Source organism: Siniperca chuatsi, linkage group LG20 (genome assembly GCF_020085105.1).
Source record: "Siniperca chuatsi isolate FFG_IHB_CAS linkage group LG20, ASM2008510v1, whole genome shotgun sequence".
In the NCBI taxonomy this organism is placed as follows: Eukaryota; Metazoa; Chordata; class Actinopteri; order Centrarchiformes; family Sinipercidae; genus Siniperca; species Siniperca chuatsi.
Window position 1 is genome coordinate 19133031 of NC_058061.1, and position 19657 is coordinate 19152687.

General features: G+C 38.8%; 1 protein-coding gene across 3 annotated transcripts in view; it reads left to right on the forward strand.

Moving 5' to 3' along the window:
- Window positions 1-19657, forward strand: part of pemt (phosphatidylethanolamine N-methyltransferase) — a 67305-nt gene that overhangs the window by 27718 nt on the left and 19930 nt on the right. For all 3 annotated transcript variants that reach the window (XM_044179193.1, XM_044179196.1, XM_044179194.1), the window contains exons 3-4: window positions 3298-3413; window positions 14053-14198. In XM_044179193.1, the coding sequence (XP_044035128.1) occupies window positions 3298-3413; window positions 14053-14198 (262 nt within the window). The remainder of the gene's footprint in view (window positions 1-3297; window positions 3414-14052; window positions 14199-19657) is intronic.

A 19657-nucleotide genomic window follows, 5' to 3' on the forward strand; every position in this document is an offset into this window, starting at 1 on the left:
CATTATTCTCTTCATTGTTATTGTTGACGTTCTGGCTCGCTGTGTCCCAGTGTCCTACAGAGCAAACTGTAATGTAATCAACATTTGGACGTAACCATAGTCTGAGTCACAGAAGTGCTTAAATGGTTGGGCTTTAATTACACAGCAGTCTTCCTTTCGTGGCATGGAGGTAGAGAGGAAGGAGGGATGAAAGAGGCTGCTGGCAGCTGAAATGAAAATACAGTGGACATGGGGTGCAGAGGAACATGGAGAAGGAGACTAAAGATATTCTTTGGTCAGTTATTCTAAAGATCCAAAGGGAGTGACTAAGTACCCTTGGGTTTATCTCTTAAGTAAATCTTCATCAACAACCTCTGATTGCACTTGAGCATGGAGCTTAACTCCCTATCACTCATCAGTTATCCTATCAGTTCTTCAGTTTTCAGTTTTTCTTTTATTACCATATAAAGTTGGTTTCCTCTCACCTACATTCATTTTCCTTCTCTTTTTCTATCTTTCCTCTCCTGAACATAGAAAAGGTGTTGCCATGGCAACATTTGCTGTGTTTTACAGTCATCTATGCACTTCCTCAGCCCACATTCAGTCAGTCCTTTCGAGTTAGTCAGTCAGTCCATCAATAACTCTTTCAGTCAGTAATGTTGAATATTTCCTATTTTAGGTGTGAAGTTCATCTGGGAAAATGCAATTGTGACCACTTAGATAAGATCTTTTGCTGCCGGTCCCTGTGGGATCTGCATGTTGCAACACTGAGAAAACTGTACAGCAAACATCAGTTACAAGCTCCAGCAAGAGAATACAACTACCTGGTTTGCTTTAATGTGCCAGCTGTCTTAGAGATGTAAACAAATAAGAACAATATGAACAGATAATTCCCTCTGAGCAGATACGAAGCACATCAAATTGTTGGCAGTATTTTTCATTTATTTTCCCCTTTCACCCATAATTTGCCACAAATGTCACCCAGCGGACCTCACTGTTTACAGTGGTAGGATCTTGAACGTCCATCAAGAATAACAAATCCATTTAGAAATCACAGAAGATGTCCTCGCCGTATAACTTCAGATCTTGCCGCAAAGTCATCAGATTCAGACTTTTTCTTCAGTGTCATAGGAATCCAGGTGATTGTTGTCTATAGAGTGTGAATGGAAATTCTAGTAGCCACAGCAGCATGATTTTCCATGATGCAGATTTGCTAAAATGAAAACAAAAATTGGCTATAGGCTAAAAACAGAGAGGTGTAGATCGTTTTAAGTTCGACATTCCATGAGGTTCATCCTCAACAAATTTTCATCAGTTTTGACATATTTGCTGTGCAGTGCAGGATGTACCATAGGTGTTATTTTTACCTTATGATCCGGTATTGAGGCCTGGCACTTTTCATCTGGCCCTCCTCCCATTGCATACACATCCTGCTTTTTAAAAGAATTATGCAATGTACAATGAGCTACTGTATTATGGTCGTTTTTTGTCAATGGCTCATTTGTTTGAAAATAGCTTTTTCACATTTTTTTTAAAGATGCTTAAAACCAACTTTATTTTGATCCTGGCCTGCTATCATTACAACCTCCAGTTTTCAAAGACCAATCACGGGATGCCGCCCAATGCAATTCTGAGTTGTATCTTCCCCACAACTTCTGGTGTAGACCCCGCTCACTTTGGTATTCATCTGAATACTGATATTTTTGTGAAATAAACAGATTGAACAGATGAAAAATCTCAGCACAAATGTCCATGATTCCACTTAATGACTTGTAAGAGATTGTGCTGTCCAAATACACAAATCCAAGCACTTGATGTGGGTCTTTCACATCAGATTTCACAAACAAGTTTAATTCAATTTTATTTATATAGCGCCAATTCATAACAGAAGTTATCTCATTGCACTTTTCCTATAGAGCAGGTCTAGACCGTACTCTTTATAATAATTTTGTATAATTAACAAATATAATATACACAGACCCAACAAATTCCACCTTGAGCAAGCATTTGCCAACAGTGGCAAGGAAAAACTTCCTTTAAGAGGCAGAAACTTTGGACCGAACCAGACTCAATGGTGGGCGGCCATCCGCCGCTGCCGTTTTGAGAGGGGGGGGGGAATAAGCTCAAAATAAACATGTTAAACTATATCAATAAGCTACATATCATGCAGACACCTTGCAATCAAGGGAAAGCCCTTGACAAGGCCCTTGTGTTCATAATTGTAAGCCTGTTTATCTGGTGCTTGTTTTCTTGATGGAGTCCTGCTTTTACTCTGGAGGCTTAACATCCCTCTGAAGTACAGAATAAAACCCACTCAATCTGAACACAGTGTCAGTCAGCCATTCACTCAGTCACTTCTTCAGCCAGTCAGTATTTGCATCCACTAGAATAGACTCTCAGTCAGTCCGTTTGTCAACTCCTGAATGGATTCTGAGCTGTCTAGTTTGAAGATATTTCAACTAGGAAGCATCTCGTTCTGTTTCTCTGCTAATCCGCACTAGAGCAATGCCTAAAATGATGAAGACATCATTACACCAACCACTACATTAAACATGAACTTTTCCCTAACAGCTGAAGCAAGGTGTCACAGATATGCCAGGCCTCACCAGCCTGTAATCACCCACACCTGCTCCCATTTTCAGGCCACAACACCACTGTTTCACCAGAGTGTCACCACTGTCATCAGTGCCATTTCCAGTAGCAGTAGGCAGCTGTTTTCAATGAAAATCTCTGAAAACACTAAACTGTAGCAACTAGCTGGTGAACAGCGTTTATCAGCTAAAGAGCCAGATATTTCCCTCAGGAGTCAGTGGAGACCAGACCAGAGCTAGAAAAAGGAAGGAACGAATATTGGACTTACATTTATCAGGTTAACAGAAACACAACTGCAATAAATAAATGCTAATGTTGCTCAGTGTCTGCTGGATGTGTGAGCAAATGTTTTCTAACATACACATTTGCCATAGTTACTTTATAAGGTGATAATATATTGATAATAAGTCAGTGTTGTGTTTACAGCTTGTTGTGCTTCCCCCAAGTGGCCAAAATAAATCAGTGAATGCGGATTTATCTTTTAAGTAACTAAATCACCATTACAAACTTTCATTTTAGGTTGCAAGCCAATTAGCGCTGTTTTTCAATCCATCCATATACTGAAATATTTTTTGTCTACGCAGTTTGTTTCCACTCATTGTTATCCGGACTGTACCACCGGGCATAATAAGGAGATCACCGGCACTTTCAATAGCTACTTGATGGGATTTTTAAGGGAAACCATCATCTCATGCCCTCTGCTCTCTGTCATTTGTCATTTGTCAGGTGGCGAGATGGGAGCATCGCACACAGAGACTCTCCAGGCTCTTTGGCAGCCCCTACCTGGCCTGTTACTGCCTGGGCTTCGTCATCATTCTGCTCAACGTGTACCGCAGCCACAGGTGAAGCACACACTTTTCTCCTTATTCTGCTCAACTCATTTTTAGCCTCTTCATTTCCATAAGCTCCATTAGCTCAGTTTTGATCAATTAAAATTTTATTAGAAGCATGAGTCATTTTGGGTTAGCATCAACACATCATTGTGTGACTAACTATAACATTTTTACTTCATTGGTCGCCTCATGGTGCGTTCAGTTTGAATGTGAAGCAGTTTTACAGCTCACATTTTTCGTTAATTTGTCTGCTGAATTTTGCAATCACTACAGACTGTAGACTACAGACTACACATATTTGCTATAGCTAGCTAGCTATTCCATTTGTTTCTGTTCTTTTATGAAGTCGACTCTTAAAGCTACGAGACAAGCGTTACAAAGAGTAACAAAAGCATTGTAACGAGTAATGTAACTAATTACTTTTGCTGTTGAGTAATTAGTGAACTAATTTATTTACTTTTTAATGAGTAATACATTCAGGTCTCTTGCCCAACATTGCCCAACCCTGTTTCTTCCTGTACCTCTTGTCTTTGCCATTGCTGTTTCTCTCACTAATATTTTCTTACCCAAAGAGAATAAACATGTTTTATCTGCCTTTCTTTGAACCAGGAAGTGAGAAAGCTTTAGCTTCATTTGTTCAACAGCGCCCTCTTCCTGTTTGGTGCTTTAAAGTAATTCAGCTGATTTCCTGCCCACCCCGACCCACTGACTCACAATGTAAAATGCATAATGAAGGCCTGTCTTATATAATTTTTCTCTCAATTGGCCAGTTTTGTTTCTACTTTCTTGTTGATGCTTAATACTACACCCAGCTGAGCAACTTTGATAAACCTTTGGTCATTCTGTTCAATTTCTAGCATTTTTCCCTTTCACCCTGTTTCTTTCGCTCTTCTTCTTCTTTCTTCCACCTCTCTGTCCTCTTTTCTTCTCTCTCAGTGCTTCTCTTGCCTTCCTTCCTCCCATCCTAATCTGTGCCCACGGTTCTGTATGTGCCAGTGTCACCCCATGCCTGCCATCATACTGTACCCAGTGGAAGTACACACTCCCACAACTCCCTGTGTGGATCAAAATGGTGACAAACCGCCCGCAACAAAACCACACATATACAGTATGCCAGTGCAAGAAGATTTTTATCCCTCTCTCGGAGGATGTGATGTCTGTTGCCAGGCAACAGTGCTTTTAGAACAAGCTGCATTAAAGTGATAAATTGTCTTGCCAGTTTTCTCTTGTGCTTCTAAAGAGAATGTTTATCAACACACAGTGCAACATGAGAAACTAAAAATAGTAGTAACAATTCATTTACTCAGATATGCTAGGAACAGAAGCTGTGAATGGGGTGAACAATGGCCAGAATGCTCAAATGTTCAACCTGGACTTGCTCATATGAAAGTAACTCTTTGAAATAACATGTATAGCATTTGAAATGTTTTGAGTTGCACTATTGCACTGTAATGAAATTAATAAAGAAATGCCAATAAGTGCTTAGAAAATGTAGAATACTTTTTTGTCATTTTGTTTGCTGGCAAATTTAAAAGCACAGGCATTAGCATTTCTAAAGCTCCACCTCCACCCCAGCATCCACCTGTAGGCTCTGATTCTACGTTCCCTTGGGAGACTCTCTGCAAGGGTCACGTGACCAAAGGACACAGCCAAAGGCATCAATAGGCTAGTTTTTGGTAGCCTTTCTATCTTGTCTACTTGTATTGTAGAAGAATGGAAACAGTGAAGAAGGTCATAACATAACATGTCCGTGAAAAGTTGTAAAATGTATTGCAAAGGGAAAACACAGTTTTCAACAAACAAACAAACAACAAACAAAGCTGTTGATTAACCTGCTGTGTTATTCGTTCACCTCTATTTAGTTTTGACAAATTGTGATCAGAACAATACAAAAACTTAACATAATTATAATAAATGTAAAAATGATGAGATAAAAATTTATATTTTTTACTCATGAATTTAAGAACAGACACTCTCTGTATATCTCTCTGTATATGCTGTATCTCTCACATGCTGTGCAGGCTTCATTCAGGAATGAGCCTCTGCTCCACAGACATCACTCCTACCTATTTTATACACTTGTGTCGATGTAAAAGTAAAAAGTACAGTAGCTGAAAGAAAATGTAGTTGTGTTTCTTTATTGAATCATAGGCTTGGAAATCATTATTTCTGATCTTTACATGTGTAAACTGACAAAAAGACAGGGTTTATACTGGATAAATGGAAAAGTGCACAAACAACGTATTTTCATATATTTGTATACATAGCCTACTGCGTGTGGTTGACAGTGATGGAGAACGTACAAAGATGGACTCAGTGGTGTAATAAAAGTGCTGATTAAAAGACACCAAACAAGTACAAGTGTACAAAATAAGCCACTGAGCATTATGAGCCAGCAGACTGTTGTTGCTGCCTTAGAACATTTTGCAGACCATTTCATTTAACTTCTTTCTGAACCGCATTTCCAGAGTGATTAATGTATTCATTAATTATTTTCTTTTAGGTATTATTAGGTATATTTGACAGTGATAGCTGACACACATTCATATATGTGCTATGAATTCCATGTCATGTGTGATTGAAGACAGTTTCATGGCAGATAGAAATCCGCCCAGAAGAAAATCTTTTTCGTGTGCTGCCTGTGTCATCAAGCACACGTTACATGTGTAGCTGTAATAATCAAGTGTCGATTGACACTCTACTGTAATGTGTGCTGTGTAATAATGATCTGCTGTTGATTGCAGTTAATCTGGATGAGCCGCGGCATTTAAATCGGTTATTAGAAAGGTAGCTGGATTGTCACGCTGTTCAAAAATCGATAAGTGTGTTTATTTCTAGCATTTTGCTCAGTGCAACCTCAGCTGGGTGGATGCTGCGCAGCATGAAGCAGGATTGATCTCCTTACTTTTTAGTCCACTCTGCTGCCCAGTGGCAGTTTGAGTAGCTGCTAATTAAAATAAAATCAGACCAAGGGCTACTGCTGCTTTGCTTAATGTGATGGAGAGAAAAGTACAGATGGGGTGTGTGCATTTTGGATTGCCATACTGCTGACGACTTCATTATAATACCTCGCTTAGGAAGCCGGTTAAAGCAAGTCATTCCCATGGAGAAAAAAAAATGCAGTCTTCAATAATAAGCGTTCAAGCTTCACCTATTTTATTTCTGAAAACTGTGCAACCCTGATAGAATATAATCAGCATGGTTTATCATTTGAAAGGGAGCAATACGTAACATCTTGACTGCCCCACAGCACGAAATGACTATATTTCCAGGGGGTCGATGTGGTTGCTCAAAGACTAACAATTACTTCACCACATGCTGAGGTTTACAGCTTTCAGAATTCACTCTCTGGCCCATTCATTGTTTGGAAAGAAAAGCTCCTCAGGCATTCAAAATTTCCAAAACATTAAATGATGCAAGTAAAACTACAGACGTCATCTGAACTTTCATTTTACAACTCAAGTTTTCAAAAAGCCACCCTGGCCATTCTAGTGAAATAAGCTTTATTTTGCATCTACATTTTGCTAAATATTGCTGGAAAACATTGAAGATATTTATGTTTTGCAGTCAGCTCAATGCACAATTGAGACAAAAACAGCTGCGTAATCGTGTGTTACACTAAGTGGTGGCTTTTTATTTTCCCTAAATGTTTGGCCTTCGTTCTCTGCCACTCTGCCACTCTTATTACACAAACATAATTTCTATTCTTTTTATGTAAACTTTCCATGTTTTGGCCAATTCTGTATAGATTGCATACCATGTCATACAAATTGGTTTGCATACTGTATGCTAGTTTAGTATGTATACTATATGGCTTTTATAATACATACATGTTACATACAAACATTGTATGTTTTTTTTTTTACAAAACTGACTGATTCACTGGCGTGCTGATTAGCTGACTGACAGCTGTGTCTTTTTATAGCTCCACCACAGATTTATAGGCTGTTTGACAGACAAGCAATGGATACAGAATGCCTATTTTTATCTGCTAAGTACACAGCAGTGATGCTTTCCACTGATTATGCTCAAATTTAACAGGTCAATTTTTTATGAACTCGCTGTGTTTAATTGCCGCTTAACAGGAAGTCTAATGAGATGGGAGGATTGGGATTTACACATTTAGAAGTATTAAATGTAGAAATGTTACACTTCCCTTCCCTCTGTGTTTTTGCTCAGGAAATATTAAAAGCTAAAAAAAGAATATACCAAAACCCATGTTTAGAAATATGATGGGTATTTCCATTGTTTAGTCTAGAATGGGGTAGTGTGTCATTTGAAGAACTAGTTATTAAATAAAACATACCACATTAACAATTCTTATATATTGTGATGTTAAAGAATTGCTTGGAAAATGATGTTTCTTCTAAAGTACAATCATATTATTGTTCAAACAACACTAAAGGCCAATTCATGGCTGCACATGGCCACAAGCGTCTGTGACCCTAATGGGGATCCAATTAAAGGACCCCCGATTGTAGCATGTATAGAAGGGCGTGTGCATCCGCTGTCCACATTTAAGTCTGCAGCTGTCCGCATCAGTATTAAAGTGTGAACAAAGCTTTAGTCTCAGTCATGCTAGTGGCTCTGTGAGGCTGTACTTATAAATACTAAAATTAGCATGCTAACATGCACACAATAACAACGCTTTTGCACCCTGCTGCTGCCAAAATACAGAACAACCACTCAGTGTCTGGAAGGACTGTAGTGTTGTTCGGTCACAGGTACTATCCGAGTACTGCAGATCAATATCTGTTATCACAAAAACACAGTGCATGTGTGTTGAGGTATAAGCAACAAACGTCCCTCCCTCCCCTTTTAAACCACATTAAGGGCTACTTCCTAGAGTACTGAACAGGCCTGGCGGAAAAAGTTCATCTCGTTCATTTTTTCTGAAACACGTTGCAGAGAACATCACCTACGGTGGCCCTGCTTGGACTCTACTACTACGAGCGGCCCTGTGACCAAATCTGACATTTTTACCAAAGGTTCTCTGTGACTTTCATTTCAACCAGGTGATTGGAACAGGGAATATGTAACTGGGCGGAGAGATATGATGGAGAACTAAAAGTAACATGTCTTAAATCTGCATGAGTTAAAGATAACATTTAGATAACATTTTGTGTCTTTCGAGTGCATCAGTACTAGAAAGAACATTTCAGACATCTATTTTTGTTAAAATGTAAGAAAAAGAAATACACACTGGTGGAAGTGACAGTAAGGTTGTTGAAAACTGCTGTGTCAGAGAATATAGTTCAAGATTTCTGCAGCATTTCGCTATTATTTTGGTTTGAAATATCAGAAGCGATTGTGTGTGTGTGTGTGTGTGTTCCTGTAACTGTTTAAGCTTGTAATCCTGCCAGAAGTAAGAGGAGCCTGCTTATGTCTGACACATTCAGTTTTGGAAGATGATTCAGATGAAGAGAATTTGAAGCTTAATGCCTGAAATTGTAGAAACAAGACCAGAGTTTAGGCAGAAGTGTGGTTATGTGACATCACCAGCCTTGCTCCTCGTGCTTCTTTTCTAAGCTCTGCTGTAAAGCGGCGCATTGTGAAAGGGACTTTGTCCGACTCCCACACTGAACCTTCCTTCCCTGACCCTCATATACTTCCTCCTCCTCCTCATCATGCCGTTTTTCTCTATAGTCAGATTTTCTTTTTAATATCCTGAAAGGTACAGAGGAGTGGGTCTTTAATTTTATACTATCTAATACCATCATCCTTGCTGTGTTAACATGCGCCGACTCCACAGTCACAGATAACACCCAAAAAAATGTTACACTATACTATAAAACAGTGTGGAAGTGAAATGAAAAAAGCATGCATCAATGAGCAATTTGCAGAGTGCACAACTTGGTCAATATTTTGCACATTCCTGCTCGATCTGTACAGCTCTTTTTTCATATTTTATATTTTTCAATTATATATTTTACATTTCTTGACTTTTGTAGTACTTTTTAAAAAAAAATCTTTTTTACTTTCTCTTACTATGTTTATTGTTTTGATTCTGACATAAGCAGTGACTAGTCATCAGTTGTAACAGTACATCCAGCAGTCAGTCCCTCACACCCGCTAACCCCTTACTCACACCTCCGTCCCCCAGACCCGCTTTCCCAATCCAAATCCCAGCAGTTTGCCTTCCTAGGCCATCTTACTTAACAGAAAGCCCAGGGGTCGCTCTTTGTGGCAGAACAAAATCCAACATCACATTATACTTCCTGCTTCCTTTGACAAAGGGAGAACGCCATAAGACTCACAGCACAGACCCCATAACCCAGTTTTCTCTTATTAACCCCTAACCTGGTTTTGATTTGGGAGCCATTTTTTTTTATTACGGAAGTACACCACATTCAGACGGCAACCCACACACACAAACACACCAAACTCCATCCCTCCCAGCATCTGTGTGTGTGTTCCATTATAATTTACAGCATTACCCTTTCAACGCTGGAATTACTAAACATTTGAATTCTGTGGCTTAGTAACGTTTAGAGGCTGCGAGACACAGTAGCCTTAACACAATTTACATAAAATGCAAAATGAAGAGCACAAAGGGGTTCACCAGAAATAGGCTACAATCAGTCTTAAAGCTGCACTTTCCATACAAAACAGTTTGCTTTTTGAGGGCTTAAATTATTATCCAAAAGAATATCTTAATAACAAGTCGAATCTTTGGGATCTCAGTTAGTCAGAAAGGGACATTATTTTTGTTGGAGCTACAATGTGGGATTCATGTCGGTAAAACAGGTGTATTTTTACACAAGTGATCTTGCATTCATGCATATTGAAGTATTAACTAAATGTTTAGGCCTGTACATCAAGTTCTTCATGGAATGCTTAGAATATACTTTAATACAGTGACTAGTGATTCCCATCTATCCTCATTCATTAGTCAAACAAATATTGTGCATTTTAAGCTGTTATATGTCATTGTATCCCTGTACACCTAGATAGAATTTTTTTTTCTTCTGGAGCATTAACTGCACAGTTTTTTTGCCCATTAGAAGCAACATTTATTTACTATCTGAAAGGACATTTAGAAACCCCTTTACTTTGGTTTGGTTCTCATAGTGGACGGATCAAGCCACTGACTAAATCCTGGTAAACATTAAACCTGATGATCATCAGCAACTTTGAACTGGACCTGAACCAAAACATATTGCATCTCAACAATACACTTGATATCCTTTTTAAGTTTTTATTTTTTGCTAGTAAATTGCGGTTTTATATGAGTCAAATGAGTCTAAACTACTTGGCGAAAAAAACAATGGTAAATAAAATGGCGACGTCTACACCTTTTAGCCACCTATTGCTAGCTTGTTTTAAGTTTGTTTTAAGCTTCAGAATGCATGCTGTTGCTGTTACATAAACCTACATCTTCATAAGTAGCACTGAAACAAATCTATTAACAGTCCATTAATTGGTGAGTCATTTGACGGAAACTTAATTGCCGAAAATGTGCTAATCAATTAATCATTTGAGTAATTTCTCAAGCAAAAATACCAAACAATCTCTGGTTTCAGCTTCTCAAATGTTAGGATTTGCTGATTTTCTCTGTTTTTCTATCAATGTAAACTGAATGTCTCTTTGGGCTCTTGGAAATGGTGATGGGTGTTTTTCACTATTTTCCACCCATTTAATATTTTTGATATTATTGAAATGTAGAAAATAATCAATAATGAAAACAATTGTTAGTTGGGATCCTATTTAAAAATATTTTTTAGTTTGTAATATAAAGTAGAAATGTAGGGACTTGTCAGCTGAGTGATAACGATTATTTTGGGTGAGTTAAAAACAGTCAATTATAGTCACATTAACTTTAAAGTATTACAGACTTGTCTTCACATTTTGCCGTGACTTACCTTCTAGTGTTCATATCAGTTAAGAATACCATCATCAGTGGGGACAGCAGTTTGCCTTCATTTCATTGTCTTTAAAAGCATGAGTTATGTTTCCAATTCTTTCAAACTATACACCAGACTTGGAACAAGGCTGAGACAGTTATTTGGTGCCACCACATTTTAAGTAGTGCTATTCTAAACTGCCAAAAACAACTGAATTCACTCCTGAGTTTAAATCAATTGTTACATCTTAGTAAAAGTTCATTCTTTGTGTTAGCACTCTGCAGGTACCATCTTTTATATACAGGCAACATTAAAACCAAACTGAGCACCTTTTAAAGCAGACACTCACCCTTTCAGAAACTCTTCATCCAAACATCGTAGGAGTACACAGTGGATACAAAATGAAAATGCTTTTACTGTGACCACACTTAGGCAGCGCACGACCCTCACATCATCTGTCAGCGCAGACTGCAGCTGAGGGTGACGTCAGGGAAAGTTAAAAGCACTCTAGCTAACAAGCAGTCTCTGTCCTTCTATACTCACACACACATACATGCAGTCGATGCATTAGAAGAGACTGTGGGAGAGTTTTCAACAGAAAAAGTGCTTGATCATTTCAATTAGTGAGGCTTTTGTGTGCTACAAGGCTAGTTTGATGCATTGAGACTAACTTCCTGTTCTGTGTTACCAGTTACAGGTATCACACTTCAAACATAAATAATGCAATGTACATTGGCTCTGAAGTACAAAATAAAACAAAGGTGGACTCAATGAGTGAGTGAAATACTCTTGGTGAACAAAATGAAAATGTGACTCTCTAGTATTATTAATTATCAATCTCCAGTGATTACTCCTCTGGTTGTCCTGAATGTATTTCCATGCAATGATGTCATGATGATATCTCAGAGTCAGTTGATCCCATAGTGATGGCATTCAAGCATGATGAAACTTGGAGTGATGCTGGGTCTTTGCATTCTAATGGCCCATCACTGGTGGTTTAAAAATAGATTTGAATTTAAATCTCTAAAACTGCTGCACTACTGCTGCTCACCAGCCCATGTTCAATGACACAAGGGGTCAATTCACATTTCGTTTTCACTTCATCATTCAGTTTGACAACGTGTTCTCATGTTCAACGTAATTTTCTAGTTGTGGTAGCGGCGTGGCTCTATGGATGGCAATGACGGTCTGTTGATGGGTCAGTCCACCACTTTGGTCCAGACTGAAATATCTTAACAACTATTGGAGGGCTTGCCGTGACATTTGTTTTCCCCAGAGGAAGAATCCTACTGACTTTGGTGATGCCCTGACCTTTCCTCGAGTGCCTCCAGCAGGTCAAAATTTTTCCATATCCAGTGAACTATCTGAACATATACTAGTTGGATTGGCACAAATATTTGTACAGACATTCAGGCTCTCCAGAGGATTAACCCTAATGACTTTGGTGATCCCCTGACTGTTCCTCTAGTGCCACTATGAGGTTGACATTTTTGGTTCAGAGTGAAATGTCTAGACAACTATTGGATTGATTGCCATGAAATTTGGTTCAGACATTCATGTTGTAACAACCTTTCATGATTCCTCTAGTTCCATCATCAGGTCAAAAAGTTCAATTTGTCTAGTACTTCGGTTTCTACCCGGATACCTGCAAAATGTATGACGTTCCCATTAACCCAGCTGTACTTTGCTTTTAATGCTAATTAGCAAATGTTAGCATGCTAAAATTCTGAAATAGTGAACATGATAAACATTAAACTTGCTAATCATTAGCATTTTTACTGTTTAACACAATGTCATTGTGAACATGTTAGCATGCTAATGTTAGCATTTAGCTCAAAGCACCATTGTGCTCACAGAGCTGTACTTGGCTGTAGCCTCTGAAGCTGTGGTTGTGGTTACAAGAAGCAGTTAACCAGTGTTTGAGCCAGGATTGTTTGGGAGGGGGTCGAATTCCTTCCGATGGGGAATCAATACTGTGAAAACTGTACGCCCATTGAGTGCTACAAAAAATATTAAAATTATATGAGAATTATTATTATACACATTACATATAAGTAATTTTGATTTCAATTACACCATATAATTAAGAATTTTTGGGAACCTCCTGAATCCTTCTCTAACAAACCTTCTTGAGTTGAGCATAGACACCGGTTTGCAATTCATGTTTCCTAGGTAACAGCTATCAGTTTCATTTTCTAGTTTGGATAACTCATGAAACAAATGTTGATGCAGCATCTAAAATAAAATATAATCTATAAATCGACTTAACACAACCTGTATAGTTGTGTCGATCTCATCCACACTTGCTGCTATTTTTGTAGCAATTTTTCGGGTCACTATTTTTCTACCTTTTGCACTGAAAGATGGTGTCCCCCATTCTTTAATCCCACCTACAAAGCTCTGATTTGATTTAAAGACAATATTCACACCTGCAAATTTAAAAACAACAAAGTAAAATACTGATGTAAAATTCATCTTTACATATCAATATGATCTGCACAATAGAAAACTAACGAGTACTTTGTGAAGAAAAAAATCCCATATCTGAGTTTACAACAACTGAACAGAGACCTTTTGGGGTATTGCCAAAATATGGCAGAAGAACAGCCCCTTTTTCTGCATTTCTACATCACAATAGCCGAGATGTGAAGAGTTGTACATCTTGTTATACTCTCTCGTGATCTGTTCGTAAAGGGTCTTCTGCATGCTTAGGTCCATGCAGTTAGCACTACTCATCAAAACTAGAGCATATACAGTAATACACTGGTTAAATAAAGGTGGTTGTGATTTGTTTTTTTCTGCAGTATGACGGTGGCGATGAAGGCCCAGGCCAGGTGGGAGTTGATGGACAGGACAGATGTCTTCTACGCTGGCGTAACTCTAATGGTGCTGGGCACTCTGCTGGTGGTCAGCAGCTTCCTGTCTCTGGGATTCACTGGAACCTTCTTAGGTGGGTATCAAACACAGTGTCAAATATTAAAGGGGCAGTCTGATTTTACATGTCAAGCTACATTCTCTAGTCACAGGAACTAGTACTCACCCTGTGAAAACAGTTGTATAATGACATCACTAGAGGATCCTGTAGGGATCCTACATGAACACACTATTTTCGGCCAAAGTTAGAACAGTTATGGTCATTTCACGTACAAGATTTCTGTTCTTTTTTTATTCACACTGCTGTTCTCATTGGTTTGAAGTGGGCGGGGCTCAGTTGTAAAAGGGTGATGTTACTACTTTCGTGCACCAATCATAATTTAGCATTATTTCAATCAAAATCTAGTGAGTTGGTGCATTGTTTGGTCACTGTCAAATCAAATCTGATCAAACCACACCCACACAGTCCTGATGAAGCAAATTAAGTTTTTGAGTCACTTTAAGTCACAAACATCAAAGCACTGCAATTACAATTTGAAATACTGTAAATATTGTTTGGTGCTTTTATCTTGTAAAATTATTTTTTGAGTACTTAAAGGAAACATTTGTTGTGTTTTTTTAATGATTCTACATATTGATGAACTGTATTTCTCCTGGATTATTTAACTTTAGTGACCAGAAACACTATAATGCAATCTAATACCACAGTCCTGTAATCAATACTACCTTTGCTAAATTTTTTCAAATTGTTGTTGACACTGTATCAGAGAGGTGTTAATTTAACTCTGTTCCTTTTTGAGGTCGCAGTTTGATGTAGTGTATTACACTCTGGGGGAATAAGGTTTTTTTTATTTGCATGCACAAAGGTTTGTATAAAGTCCAGATAAGAAGTCAAGAAGCCACAGGCTTATACACCCCCCCAACCATTAACTAAAATGGTGAACACGATAAACATTATACCTGCTAAACATCAGCATGCTAGCATTGTCATTGTGTTGTATGTTAGCATGCTGACATTAGCATTTAGCTCAAAACATTGTTGCACTTAAGTACAGACTGTCTTAATTACATTCCTCTATTTATATTTATTACATACTACTTACAGTATGTACTATGTATTGTGTACTATTTAACATGCATTTATTTTTATTACTAAATAGTAAGGTGGCATTCATACAGTAAGCAACACACCAAATCCAGTTTCTTGTATGTGTAATAAAAATCAGTCTGACAAGATCTTTGGATCTTTGGGGAAAGATGCACACACATGCTGTATCCTAACGAAGACTTATAAGTGCACTTGGGGACAGACACGTGAACTCAGACACAGTTGCACCAATTTATACAGCCGTCCTCATTTGCGTGCAAACAAACACTTTCATGTCCTCACATATGGCGCACACAAATGTCTTCGCATCTGTCTCTGAGACAAACATGTTTATTTTCCTTTGTTGTGCTGTTGAGTACATCCAGGCCTTGATTCAAATGGACACGAGTATGACATTGCCATTATGACCATTTGGCAAGCTCTGGTTTCTAGTTTCTAGGTCAGTCATTTCACTGAGTCATCTCCAAGATCCAGACTTTTTGTCTCAGCTCATGCACCATCTTTGTTCATCACTGTCCTGAATGTCCTCAGTCCATCGCTCTGTCTCTACTAATCCCCAACTGTGACAACAGAGGGGAGGCAGCGGGAGCTGCAGGTGGTGACAGGAGTTGGCAGGAGTGTGTGTGTGTGTGTGTGTGTGTGTGTGTGTGTGTGTGTGTGTTTATGAACAGGAGTCTACTTTGTATGCAGATTGAGCAAACCACTCACAAGGGACTCTGCTGGCATGTTACATTCTCTGACCATTTGGAGCACCAACGTTAAAGTCTATAAAGCAGTGAACAAAGTTATTTTTCAAGGACAACAGTGTGACTGATGAGAAGCGCCAGAGACCAGGCCCAGCCAATATCAGCTCATAGACAAGATTCCCAGGCGCATGTGAACACAGATGGGCAACAGTAAACAGATAGTAGTCCAGAAAACTGAGGTGAGAGGAGTTGAGGACAAGTTGTTGCTGCCTGAATTGTAAAAGAAATGTTCAATATCCCCAGAGGAAAACATTAATTTGCTGCACAGAGTAGATAATTATATGCATCCAGTGATTTATGAGAATGCAGTTTCTACATTTTTGTATGGCTAGCAGTGGATACCGACAGCTATCATGACATTTTCTATGGATGTCTATGTTCACTTGGGGTTCGGTACTAATATTTGTTTTGTTTGGCCCCTGATCTTCTTTCCGGCCAAAATTACTACTTGTACACAAGAAACATCAGTTAGGAAATTCACTTAGTATAGTCATGCTCCCCAGAGGATAAACCCTTTCCAATTTGGGCACTGCAAGTTTTCCTCCAGTGCCAGGCTGAAATATCAACTTTGTATAAGAAATATGTCATAGTATGATTGGTATATTGCGATGAAAATTTCTGAACACATTCATGTATTTTTAATAAATTGATGTGAATAAACTCATGGCCATTCCTCTAGCATCAGGATGACATATATACGACCGTTCCCCAAAAAGACATATATGACCGTTGGAAAGTACCAGCAACAGGTGTACTGCTTAAGTACTTTTAAGTCACGTAACGTAAGTCACATAACGTTAAACACGTGATTAATGTTGTGAAACAGTCATAGTTCGGTTAGGTTTATGCAACAAAACTACTTGGTTAGATTTAGGAAAAGATTGTGGTTTGGGTTAAAATACATTATGTATGTCACATTAGTCACATGACGTAAATAACGTAAGTCACGTGGCGTTATTTAACTTAAACCTTTAAATAATGTCAACGTAGACTTGGTTTCACACGGGACACAAACCCCAGTCTCCTGGATGAAAGTTCTGTGTTTGTTTGATCCAGCCACATCCCAACGTGGACTTTGTCGCTCTTTAAACAACGTCACCTGACTTCCTTCTTTGCTCCCATCATAATTACTATGGCCATTAGAGGTCACTTCCTCCCACTGTGCAAAAATAAAGCCAAAATATCCCGGATACGGGAGCCGCTTTTTACGTCATTTGGAGCCAGATTCTGCACAGTAGTGATCGGAGTTGGAGCTGCGGTATCGAGGTCCTGCCCATACACAGCTCAGCTGTCAATCATAACGTGAAACCCCCTTTTTATAGCATCAAATTACTAATTAAAACCAAACGTATCAAAAAAACGAACACATCATACATCAGCATGATAGGAACTAACTAAAATGACATAAACCATCTTTGGAAAAAATTAATTTGACGTGTACTTTGAGGTTGTAGTTTGGCTGCAGCCAGCCAAGATGTTTTGGCTTAAGTTTTGGGGAGCTGACATGTCGTCCATCTTTATATGTAGTCTATGCAATTGACCTTTATGGCCGTTTTTCTGGTGAGCATGGGCTGGATAGGTAATGCTATCAGCTCAACAAAAAGGTCACTGATTGAATTAAAAAAATTAAATACCTCTGCTGTGGGATGAGATCATTATTGTTACATACTGTAGCTCCCTAAATCTGATACTGTATGACCTTTGCTTTCCTCATTAGCTGTTTCCAATATGGTGATCCAGGAATTATTTTACAATTATTTACGTAATTTACTTTTGAACTCATTTTAAGTTACAAGGGTGTGTATGTGTGCGTGCGTATGTGGGGGGTGAGATTTAATCCTCACCACGATCTACCTGCATCGTATTTCCTTTCCATTTCCTCCTGCCATGGGCACCCACAAAGATATACACACACATATACTAGAAGATATAGCCTGTGAGTGTGTGCTGTAATTTGATGTGTCTGATTTGCTCTATATTAAGCCCTTTGAGTCACTACAACCTGGTGATTCAAACTGATAGCACAGGGGTAGAAACAAAGATCCAAATTCAATCAAATTACACACAGAGTGTTAACGTATTGGCCGACTGGCCCAGGATCCAAACTCTGATCACAACCTACTGATCACAGACCCACTTCTCTAACCTCTAGGCTACCACAGTGCTATCACTACTCTTCAGCAAATCCAGATTGCCCATTTTCACAACCACAATGAAACGACAGTTACGCAGGAACACACAAAAAAATTTATGCTTGGCTTTCAAATCTGAATGGGTTACCGGTAGTCACTTTGGAGGTCAAAAATGAGGTTAGCATATAGTTTGAAGTCCAATTACAGCTGGTTTTCTATTCAAAACCAAACACATTTGTTTATATAATCTCTTTTTTATCCTGCCCTTTTTGTGTTGTTAACATGAGCATACATAATGAAAACTGTTGTATAACTTGGGCATTAACAGTCTCTCTTTGACAGGGCCAGCAGCACCACATGTGTAATTCAACAGGTCAGTTTTACCTACTGGTGTGTGAATGTGATTGTGTGTGTAGGAGGGTGGACGAGGGAGTCATAAGTATTTGAATGTCCGTGTGTGTTTGTGTGCACACAATACCTGGGAAACTTATTACATAGCAAACAATAGTAAGCTGCCCCCGGTGTTTTATTGGCTAAAGACCCACACTGCGCAAGTAACCACACACACACTTGTTTGACATCAATATCTTGTTTACCACAAGCTTCCAATACCGAAGAAACATGCTAAAATTACTTTTACTGAAAAATTTAACAGAAATTGAAATACATTTTTGCTTAGAAATAAGTATGCATATTTAGTGATGGCGCTCCCTACCTAGAGCCGCGTTTCCACCATTTTTGGTATAGTACCCTTGAAACCCATACCTAACCCTTACCTACATGTACCTAAACCCTAGATCTGTTTTGCGTTTACACCGTAAACAAACACCATTTTCTTCTCAGTATGTGGCTGTTTTTTACAACAATGAGACAAACTTTGTTTGAGAAAAGACTGCAGCCAGCAAGCTCCGTTGCAATTGATGGGATATTTAAAAATGGCGGGTTTGTGCATTGAGTCCTTTGTCGCACAAGAAGTGACGATTCTGTTGACCAATCAACGGACTGCAGTGTTTCTAGCGCCACCTTTAAAGTCCTGGGCCAGTGTGCTAGGTACCTCAACAGAGGGGTAACAAAAAAACGGGATGGAATGGAGTGGTTCTATTGGTACCATCCACAACTTTTGCCAGTGGAAATGCGAAAATAGCTGTTCTAATGTGTAACAAACTGGACTGCGTGGTGGAAATGTGGCATAAGTGTTGTCCAGGGAGCGTGAATTTCTGCTGCTGACTGACAATGTTGGTGCAGTAATTTGATTTGTCAAACTGTGTGGATGGGTACAAAAAATTGTTTGTAATATCAATACAATTCCAACAACCACACAGAAAGTTAACCAGCTGGGGAACTGACGTTGTTAGCCGGTGCTTAGTACTGTGTGTGATTTGAGCACCACCTATGTTACTCTGTGACCCTGTACGTTACTCTGTCATGACTCAAATCACACGGTACAGATTATTGAGCTCACAAGAATACTTAATGCTGGGAGACAGTTTGGTCATTTGCCATCATCACAACTGGACCCATAAAGAAGAGACAGCTAACGCTAGCTTGA